Below are 11,741 nucleotides of genomic sequence, written 5' to 3'. Positions count from 1 at the left end.
AAAAAAATGCTTAAAGAGATTTTTCGAATTTCGCCATTTTTTTTTTTTCTCATAAAAAACTTCAAGCAATTCTGCAATCATCCCCACTAATCCCGGAGTGGGCCGATATTTTTTTTTATTTAATTGAAAAAAAAAAAACTTTAAAAATTGTTTTGTAATTTTTCCAAAAAGTACGTTTAAAAACAAATTAAAAAAAAAGATCCCAAACGGTCAATTTTTGAAAAAGTCATAGCATTTTGAAACAAAAACGGTGTTTTTTTAAAAATTCATAACTTTTTTTGAGTTGGATGAAAAAATTTGAAAAAATTATGAAAAACGTCTTTCGTAAGCTAGAAAAAGAAGAACAACTTGCAGCCAATTCTAAAGGGGTCGGGTTCAAATTGGTCGAAATGGGATGGAATCCCCATATATATTAATATGGAGCTAAGTGACACCTTTTTCCATGCGCAATACATTGACGTACTTCGATGAAGGGGATGGAATTGTATCATATATACGCCCGTTTTATTGTAGACAGATGTAATCCAAAATTTTACATATGTAATCTTGAATCATTTTGGGACTAATTCGGGCCTATTTCGTAAACATTTTGGTATGACTTTAGGAATACTTCGAGATTATTTAAAGAATCATTTTGAGACTATTTCAATGCAATTTTGGGGGAGATTTCAGGATCACGTCGGACTCATTTTAGGATAATTTCAAGACTTTTTTAAAACTATTTGAGGCATTTTTTGGGATCTTTTCTGGAGTATTTTGGAATCATTACGAAGCTATTTCGGGACAAAGTTGTAACAATTTCAGGCCCACTTCAAGATTCGTTCAGAATCCAGATTACCAATCATTATTTAAGAGGTCAGATTACATTGTATGACATTAAAATATAAAATGAGGCATTGAAAAGACTGAGTGCATAGAGGGATCTTCGCCTAATTACAAATTTTTTACAGTTTTTAAATCCTTGATTTTTATTTCCGGATTTCGGAAAATTCTGATATTTCTAAATTAGAAGCGTTTTATTAAACGCCAATGCGGCCAAACAGAATTATGAGTAAATCAGACATTTTTCGTACTTTTGAGAAAATCGGACGTTGAGCTTTTATTCGGAGTACCGAAAATTCTACGGATAAAGTTTGTGGGCTTATATACCCAAAACGAGTTGTAAATATTACTTCACTGGTCTGTTGTAAACACTGTGATGGGGACTGATAAATAATAAAAAATAAATATTATTTAGGTATTATAAATTATTTCCTCATTATTTTTATAGAAAAGTGCGGTTTTCGCACAGTGGGTGCACATGCAATTTTTTTCCTTACCCCCTAAATTTTTAGATGTTTCTATAACATACTTAATACTAGGTTCAAATACACACCAAATTGGCAATTTATTACGCAATTTGTCATATAATAAATTGTAATAATAAATTGCCAATTTAAAAAAAATTGCGTAATAAATTGTTTCAAACTGCAAATGCAACATTGTAAAGTGTGTTTATTGAGTATATTTAAACGTCAGCTACGCACGGCTGAACTATATGGTTGGCTCATCTCATCAGGTGATTTTATGTCTTTCATTTCACTGGAGTAGTGATTGTCAAAAGAAGATGGCAAACTCAAAATGAAACCAAAACATTGAACACATTTTCTTACAACACACAAAAATTTCAAAGTTTTATGTTTTCATTCCATTTCATTCGCCTAATACCAACACGCACATTTTGACAGTCTGAACAAAGGTATGTTCTTGCTGTAGAGATGAGCCAACCAGCTATCAAATTACTATTGTGTAAGCTAAATCGAGTTGTATGAACAGCACTCAATTCAAACCGAAATTTCATCAATTTATTTTTCTGTTTGAACATAGTATAATGATTGTTTAAATTATGTTTCTGTTTGTATATACCGCACGCCATTCTCTAGTTCAATGTGTTTTTATGATTTTTTTAAACATATTTTCCTTTAGTTTAAACAAATTTTTTCGTTTATCGTTATACGCATTAGATGAACTGAAGTGATATAACAAAAATTGTATTATTTTTAAATCCAATTGATATTTAAATAAAATTTGTCTACATTGCTACACATTTACTTATATATTATCAGATATAAATCTACACATTATCGTTATTTAGAATATTTTTGCAATCTCTTAAAAATATCAATTTTATTTTATTTTATTTAAAAACAAAAAAAAAAAAACAATAAACTTATTAAACGCACTAAAATTTGCTATGAAATCCTTAAATTCCTTGATGCTATTAAATAATTTCGTAGTGATAATGACTGTCCTGGTGCTGCAATGGCTGCAATGATCAATAAATTCTTGGATAATGAGAGACAGAAATACTCCACTCAAAGAAGCTTTTAAGCCCTCGATCATAAAATAAATTATTAAACAACTACGTTTTTGAATATCTCGGGTGATTTTGCTGACAGCAAGAAAGGCCTTGACAAGAATTGATCATTATTAGCAAGATATTGTTCAAGAGATAAGCTCGGCAAACGTTTGACAACTTGGGACGGAAGGTTCAAAATAAAGGGTTTTTAAACTTTAAACATTTTTTAACATGGTGAAAGCATTGTAAGGTAAATTTGATGCAAAGCGAAATTCTAAGTTGAAAGGGAATTTGAAAAAAATGTTGTGGAAATTTTACTTCTTCAAGATTCAAAAAATAGGAAAGTTGTCCTGCTTCCTTACATATATCATTGAAAATGGCTTTTGAAATACACAAAGCAACGCCACATCGCTAAATGCTATTAATACTCAAATAAATTGCGTATCGAACCACGAATTCAGCCATAGAAAGGACTGGTACCGCTAGACAAGCCAAAAGCAAGGTCAATATGGCAAAGTATTGCAAAACTTGGAAGGGTCTATCTATCCCAAATATGGCAAGCTACATATCTGTGTGGTCCCCAGGCATCGGTGCAGATTATGAGTGCAACATCCAAGCCAAGAAAAATTTAACAAGAGGTTGTTTTTGTTGATGTAGCGATAAAGACACAAGCTGAAAGCTTTGGGGAGTGTTATCGATGTTGATGGTCCTTTGCCGGATATAGACCCAAGACAAGCACCATTAAGGTACAAGCCCGAGCATTTCGGACGCGATTTAATACGACCACATTGTACCTTCTAGGTCGTCCCATTCCACCCGATATATTTGTGCCATATTTTTTAATATCGAAAAATGCTCTTTCGATGTGAAATGAATCTAAAAAAATTATTGTGAGGTTCATGACGAAGTATTTATCGGTGATTTTATTTTTTGTATTTCAACCAAAATGTTTACACAGCAGAGTCTCAAAGAGAAAATGAATGACTTGTTCGAAGTTTTAAGAAAAATGTATATCTATTTTGCTAAACTCTGTAAGTAAATATAAAACGAAATTTCTGGCTGTGTGTTGCTTATACTATACGTCCAAAGTACCGAACTGATATTTGAGAAATTTTGTATTGTAGATTAATGTGAGCTACATATGTGATAACTTACAAAAGTCCGCGCCGCACTCATGGAGGACAATACTATATAATTAACTGCAGATGTGGTGGCAAAGTTTTGCAATTACATGAAAATCCACAGTTTCGCGAGCGACCTTAGTAAAACAAAAACAGCCCCACGAGCTATTGCTGAAATGCTGACCATTTAGATGAAAAAACGGCCTAGAAGCTTCAAATTTCATCTAATACTTAAGTATACGTCATATATTGTTGAGATAAGTGATTCATGGTCATATATATTTCATGCAGAACACAAACAACGTCAAGTCTTCGGCACAGCCGAAGAAAGGACCCGTCCTTAGTTGTTTTTCGTTAGACTCAAGCAATAAAATAATATTTATAAAGCATATTTGTATAAATTACTTTTTTTGTATTAACAAACATTCGTGAACACGTCTTGCTTTGTTGCTCGTTAATGCACGACTAACCTACTACCACTACGATGATTTTACTTTCACCAATACAGCCACAGTTTCAATTTGGTGACCACTGATGCAAATATAGCAAGGCGAATCTATACAAGGTGAGGGCAAATCGAATTCAATCCATTCGCCGAGCAAAAGAATGTAAAATCAAAACAGTTTTAATTGATCTCGATTAACTGACACATTGTTGTACCAAGCCGGAATAACAACACCTGGTACTGAGTTCGCATTGAAATGTAGCAAATAATTAGAGAATACGAATCAATAACAATATGCTATGAGCTCGTATCACATGAAGAAATTAATTCTGTCAATCGGCTCTCAACCGATACATTTTTATTGTGAATTTATATAGTAAATTTGCTTCTAGATAAAATTAAAATCAATGTGCAATTTACCTCATTTTTAAGATTTACTGCAGTGAATTTTTGTTACCTAAGGACTTCTTAAGTTCTTTTTGCTTTTTCGTTCCAATATATTTTTTTTTAGGTTTTTTGGCACAAAGTGCCCTTCTGCGCGTTTACTATTTTTAATTATTTTGCTGTTATTTTTTGTTGTTGAATATATCTACATATTTGGAAAGTTTATTATTATGCAGCTAATTTTGTTTATTTATATTTATGTATTTAAATTTTTAAAGTTTTTTTATTTACTAATACAAATTTACTTTATTTGTTTTTTGTTTTTTTTTACAATATTTGCCTATCCCTCGCTGTTTGTCTTAACTATGCATTATAATTAATTAATTAAAATAGTCGTTGTGTTCACAATTTCGAGTTTATCATATTTTATTTCATTTGTTTTGTTTTTTGTTGTTATTAATTAATTTTTTACTCTCCTATTTTTGTTTTCCAAAGCAGTTTAAGTTTTGCGTTTCCTAATTTTTTCTATTTTAGAGGTTGCTGCCTACATTTGGATGTGTGTATGTATGTATGTATGAGTGTATATTTGGATATATGTACATATGAGTTACCTGTTACGTGAGTTTGAGTTCTAATATTTTCTTTTATGTGTTGTCCTAATATGTTGTGGATACACTTCTGTATCTGTGTGTGTACGATTATATGTATTTATATTTGTGTGTATGTGTGTTTACTAACAGCGTGACATGGCACACCTCCAGCACACACAGCACTTACTTTTATGTACCCAATTTATTTTGGGTGCAATCTGTATTTGGCATTTAATTGTGGTGTTGCCACACTTCTGCATTTCTTATTCAAATTTCGCACATTATTGTTTGGTTTGGTTTTTACTTTAACACTGGAATTTTATTTTCAATTTTTTTTCCTTAAATATTTTTTGGCAGTGAACAAACATACTTCAAACAGAAAATTTTATATTTCCCTAACATGACCAAATTTTTTTGGGTTCTCTTATTCAATCGTAGTTTTCGAATTGCAGCGCACTTTAGCATGTTCTCATTCCTTTTTTTACGTAACTGTTTTTGTATTTATTGCTTCTCAAGATTGTTGTTTTCTCTTTCTAAATATGTATTGACGCTTATTTTTGTTGATATTAATTTCACCGCAACCACTAACCGCTCACCGTTGGATTCAGGCTTGGTTGTGAATTCCAAATGATGACCACCAACCGGTGTGGGCACCAACTTTAAGAAGAAGCAGCAGAAAATTAAAGTGTGGTGATGAACAACCGAATATCAAGCAGCGCTGGGCTCATAAATATCGACTATTTCGTAGAGTAACAAGAGAGAGTAAAAAAGTATAGCTTATTCTGGAGAGCAGGGTGTACGTTAAGAGTAACTAGCGTGGAGTCTTGCCAGCCAAATTGAATGGAAACGCGAATTTTGAAAAGTAGGCGATGGTGATGGCAAATATTTATGTACTTGTTATTGACACCGAAAGACTACAGAAAGTTTCAGCGACAGCTTCCAAAAAATCACGTGATTGACGGACTGAGTCCGCATATCCGTCTCGCTGGAAATCGCGCTTATCAATAACAGTAATCACAACTCTTGGTACAAAAAAAAAATTAGCTGCAATAAGATGAACCAATGAGCGTGTGCTTTGTGCTGTTACAAGTAGCACTAGATGTTGATATCCACTGTTAGAATTCGCAATAAGCTACAAATGAGTCAGTCACTCCGCTTAACGAAAAGCGTGGTTTTGTCCTGCGATTTAGCAGAAAAGCTATATCACTCACTTGCCAGTTACAGTCACGGACAAAAATAGCTGCGACTGAGTAAAAAAGTCACGGATTACGTTGATAGATCTTAAGCTTAATAACAGTTTGAAACTGGACTCAAACCGGGATAGAAACTGAAATTGGACTGGCACCGTGAACAAAAGTAGATCCGAAACAAGGCCCACTTCGGAACCGAAACATGACAAAACAAAGAGCGAAATTATACGGAAACACATATCAAATCCGCATTAAAATCTGGAGGCGTGAAATTAGGAACCAAAATCGTAGCAGTGCCTATATTAAAACCGAGTTTGGTGAAAATAATAACCGAAACCAAAATAAATTGAACAAAGTAAGTGAAAACTGAATTGAAACCGAAACCGGCGAAAGTGGAATCGAAAATTCCATTTAAGTCTAAAAAGTAGTTGACCAAGGCTGGTTGTTATAATAACGGCTATGCCTTCGATATGATATAGGGGCACACATCTTTAAAAGCAACGACTATTCAACTGCTAAATTGAAACAAAATCGTCGATTCTCTTGTAAGTAGAACCATAAAAACTGTAATTGCTGATCGTTTCTAATGATGATGCCCATACCGGATGTTTATTAATTGATAAAATTTAAAATAATGCTTCCCAACTAATACATATGCGTGTATGTACTTATGTTTATACTTAAATAAATGTAATGAAGGCAAATAGAGTTTATCCTTAATTATTTAGTGTGCAGAATACACAGGATTTTGCCGCTGGACGCACGAGATACTCTCTCTCACACTCCATATTGCTAAATCTCTATATACATGTAAACAGCGAGTAATATCGGAAATCCGATTGTCAATAGGCTATATAGCCTATAAACTTCCATCCAAGCATTGTTGACTTTCACGGCCTTAATCACCTTCGTCCAAACTAAATGCGCGTCGGTTGAGCGCCACGACCACGTATTTTCTGCCAAAGTAGGGAGAATCTGCGCAAAAGAGACGGACATACGTACAAATATTATATAGACATATTTCCGCTTTAGCGATTCTGCGCTCAAACGATCCGATTAAAGCTACAATGAAAACAAAGTTCACCGAATCGTTCGATGCGTTTGATTCACTTCTTGCGTAAGAATTCGGTGTATTTGCGTGCACGCTTGCGCACCTTCTTAAACGCATTACTAATTTTGAAACTTTCAGTGAATTGATAATGATGATGATGATTATGATTATGATGTTGAGCATGATCATAGTCGCAATTTTGTTGATTATGATAATGATGTGCATCATTGTTAGCATCACCATGTGCCTTATAGTGGAAGTGTGGATGATGTGGATGATTCACATAAGATGCAGACGCCGGATTTATGGAAGCCGAAAGACATGGTGATGAAGCTGATGAAGCAGGTGATAATGGTGAACGTGGTGTGGGTGTAAACTGAAAACTGCCACGACACGAAATCAAATTATGATCGGAAGCAGCGTCGAATGATTCAAATGAAACGCCCGTTGGTACAGGTGATTGAAGTAAAGAAGATTGCTGTCCGTCACTTGTGGCCGTAATGGAGCCGCACAAAGTGCCCATATAACCACCAACTGCGCCCTCCTCCGCTTCAGCAGCACCGCCAACAGTGCTGCCAAAGCCTTTAGGTAGCTCACCGATACCCAAGGGTTTATCAAAGACTGAATTCGCTGACATATTTGTATAATCATAACTGGGGTAAGTGTAGGGTAGATAACCAGTGTGATGTGCTTCGGTCGAGACGGCAATACCGTCAGAACCGCTGCGTGTTGTATTAATGAATTTAACTTCGTTGGCATTGCATTCAGGGTAATTTCCGAACACGATGTTAATGTTATTTGTGCTCGATGAGAGGTTAATATTAGTCGGTGATAGCGGTGTGTTGCTGCTGCATGTCGACGTAACACAACCGGTGCCTTCAGCTTCATTATTCACAATACTAGCGCCGTTAGGAGCAGAGTTCTGATTGAGGTTCGTTTCTTTGCTGGAGTTGCGTCGAAAACAGATTTCATAACCGCGCACGCTGTCACCACCTTCTGAGGAAGCTGCACCACCACCATTGTTGTTAGCGAAGTTATTTTTATATTGGAATTCCAAGGCGTTACTGGGTTGGAATGGATAATTCTTAGAGTTATTCAGCACATCACTCGATTGCTGGTTGCCCTTAGAGAGGTACTGATGTATGTCTTCGCTGGTTATTTGCAGGTCCTGATCGAGGTATGTATTACATTGAATGTAATTGTTACAACAATTGTTATAGGAATCAGCTTCTTGATGGAAAAGCACAGTAGTGGATGATTCCTCAAAATCACAGTTGAAAGGACTTTCCCGACATTTACGTGCCGCTGCTGCTGATGTGCTGGGACGTTCGTCGTGCGTATGCTTACGGCTGCTGTGTTGCGCTGTGCATACACGATGCCCGCTATGACGATCGCTTCGCTGTTCGCTATGATGTTCACACTTTTTCGTTTTCTGCGACTCGCGTGCTTGTTCATTTGTCGAGGCCCAGGGATCTTTTGTATCTTGTTCACTTGATTGCTCGAGTTCTGTTGGCGATTTGCCATCTGCCAAAAAGCTCCAACGTATGGGTGAGGGAGAGCAAGCATAATCGGGTAGATCGTTGCTAAGCGCATCTTTTGAAATTTGACGTTCAATAGTCACTTTCGAAGGTGATACCACAATTTTCCCACCACTACCATGCTTCTCTAAATCTGCAGCATCGATACCCATTTGTTTGGCACGTTCGAAAACCGAAGTTAGTGACCCTGGCTGACTTTTAGCGCGTCCCCCATTCAAGCCACGCAACGAAATCGATGAGTAGCTAGGCTGACGCTGGTGCAAACGTCTCTTGCGCAATACTACAGATGCTGACTTTATTGAATTGTTGCGACTTAGCGATGAGCGGGAGCCATACAAACTAGTTGAATCGGTTTGATAGCAATAATCGGATGAGGTACAACACGACGAGGGCCGACGAGTTGAGCCATATAAATCCTCGGCAAAATATTGTGCCAATTCGGTACGCGACGAACTACAACATGTCCTACGCACTAGTATATCTTGAACTTCGCGATCGACACAAGTGGGATTGTGACATGTATTCAATGAAGTACTTGATATATCAGTAACCGAACGATGACGTCGTGTGCAGCCGCCGACATGCGCATGACCGTGATGGCGCGTTGTGTAGCGCTGCTGCTGATCTCCGTGTTGGCTGTAACCATGTGGACCATGTAAACTTGAATTACCACTTCCGCCTCCGCCTCCTGTATTACCATTGTCATTTTGTTGTTGTTGATGATTATGCCTCGAACGCCGACGTCGATGATTATGATGTTGATGATGTGCTGATGATGACTGTGTATTGGCCGTGGGACGTGGTGGATGTGTGTGCGAGGAACGCGCTAATGAATCGGTTGTATCTAGCAAATGATGATGTGATTGATGTGGTGATGAATGTTGGCTGTGTGAATGATGGCTATGGGGTGAGGTGTGACGGCTATGATGTGGACTGCTGTGACTATGACTATGCTTGCGTTGTTGCTGGTGGCGGTGTGGCGTCGGTGTGGAAGAGGATTGTTGAAGCGGTTCCGCGTAAGCAATATGACTATGACAGTGAGTCGGCTGGTGCATATTGTATGTAGAGGATTGATCGCCAAGCTGTTGCTGTTGTTGTAACTGTTGTAGGTGCGCTTGCGTGTCATCACATACAATATCCTTATCATAGCTACAATGTACGTGATGATGTTGCTGTGTCTGCTGTTGTTGGTGTGAATGTTTTTGCTGTTGATGTTGGTATTGTTGTTCAGCATTCGTTGAATGTACACTGGCAGTTTCAGGAGGTGAGGCGTTCCTCAGTCAAGGCCCGTTGCTCGGGTAAGCAGGTGTTTGCTGACGATGGTGATGGGGCGCAGAGGCACCGCTCTGGCCCTGGCGTGTATTTCGGCCGCCTTCTAAACAACGCTCTGATGCAGCTGCATGATAGTATGCGTACGTCGTAGATTAAAAAATAAAAAACAAGTTTCATTAAAATACGAAATTATACGTATTTATTTCAAATAAAGCTGTGGGGAAATACTGTTGGTATGACGTAGTGACAAAATTCGTTTGATATTCGTATAACGTTTAAATGATTTTTGTCACTACCTCGCGTAAAAAAAGCATCGCTAGTATAGTGTCATTATTTGTAAGGCAATTATGTGTTCAAAATATATTGTAGTGTTTTCATTTTCAAACGAAAAATACATGCAAAAGCTTAATTTCATGCCATCAACTCTGCATGCGATATAAAAATAATCAACAAACATGTGATGTCAAAACGGGTATTGTTGATCGGTTGATCATGCGATGCTTTATATATTCAGGGGCATGCGGTAAATAACAAGATGCACAGTAAGGGCGATACATGGAATGGTATATGCATACAAAAAACTCAAAGACGGTAATTTAATTCACATTTTTTTTTTTCGTAGTAAAAAAATTAAAATCAAATTATATTTTACACTGGAATACTTAAACATCTGTGAGTTAAACATTTTCATTGCGTTGTTAGCCCATGATAAAAATAGAGTTGTTGTTTTTTTAGAAGACAGTTTTCTTGCCTTCCGGATTAATGTTATGCAAAGTTACGCAGGACAGGCTCGTTCTTTAACACCGACGACATCAAAAGTTCCACAGAGGTTTAAGCCCAGCTGACAATGAATGTAAATTATAATCCGGGAGGTAATGGAAGCGGGTAATATCAGCGTGAATGATTTTTTGTTTTTTGATAATGAAGATACATCAACAAAACTGAGGGGTACTTGTGTCAGCACTTAGGACCGTTTTCATTATTTTCAGTTGTCCACTTAACTACACTTTATCAAAATTTTCATTTTCTCCATGCTTATTGATACATCGACTCTCAGTTAAGTGCAAGGAAAAAGTGTTTAAAAAATTTAGGCTCTTTTCTTGGTTTATGTGTATTCGCAATAGATTTTTGCGATTTCTTTTTACAAATTATTTACAATTTTCGAATAAATAAAGAGTTGGTCATCCTGTGCTGGTGAAAAAGACAATGTAAAACGATCTGTAGATATGGGGAAAATGGCTGCAAGACTGTTTATTTTTTTGCGGAGTTTAGTTATTGTGTTCACTGTTGCCGATACACTACTTCGCAATACCTGTAACGGCTGTGGCACCAGTCACACTGGGTTAGAACAAAGTCGCCGCCATGCATCCAAAATCTTGAAGACTATTACTTGCAGTGAAATGATCAGCGATAAAGCGTAATAACTTGCCGTGTAGAAACATTAAGGTAGTGAATATGGAGGCTGAGATATGTATAATAAACCTTTAGATCACCCGACGACCGTAGCCGAGGTCATGGAGTATTATTCAAAGCTTTGTAAACTTAATACTGGATATGGACACGAATCGGACTGGCCAGGAATGGAGAAAATTTGTGAAATCTTCACGAGCTATCGTCATTGATCACAATTCGTGGTGATTTAGTCAAAAAGAACGCGGAAATAATCAAGGAAACTTAGTTCTTGGGGTAAACGCGTTCTGAGCACGCAACTGTTGAGTTATACCATGAGACAATGATTTTCCAAATAAATTATAGGCTTTTTTTCTCTAGCTTCTTAATTTTTTCTGTTCGCTTAAACAAAATTTCAATTGA

At 36.6% G+C, this 11,741-nt stretch overlaps 1 protein-coding gene across 1 annotated transcript in view; it reads right to left on the bottom strand.

Annotated features, from left to right (window-relative positions):
* Positions 1–241: 241 nt before the first annotated feature.
* Positions 242–11,741, bottom strand: part of Glut1 (Glucose transporter 1) — a 174,120-nt gene continuing 162,620 nt past the window's right edge. The window contains 1 exon segment of the mRNA XM_067792041.1: positions 242–10,053. Within this exon segment, the coding sequence (XP_067648142.1) occupies positions 7,175–10,053 (2,879 nt within the window). The 3' untranslated portion in view covers positions 242–7,174.

Source organism: Eurosta solidaginis, chromosome 5 (genome assembly GCF_040869045.1).
Source record: "Eurosta solidaginis isolate ZX-2024a chromosome 5, ASM4086904v1, whole genome shotgun sequence".
NCBI lineage: Eukaryota > Metazoa > Arthropoda > Insecta > Diptera > Tephritidae > Eurosta > Eurosta solidaginis.
The sequence above is the reverse complement of the archived record's forward strand: the minus strand, read 5'-3'. Positions and strand labels throughout refer to the sequence as shown.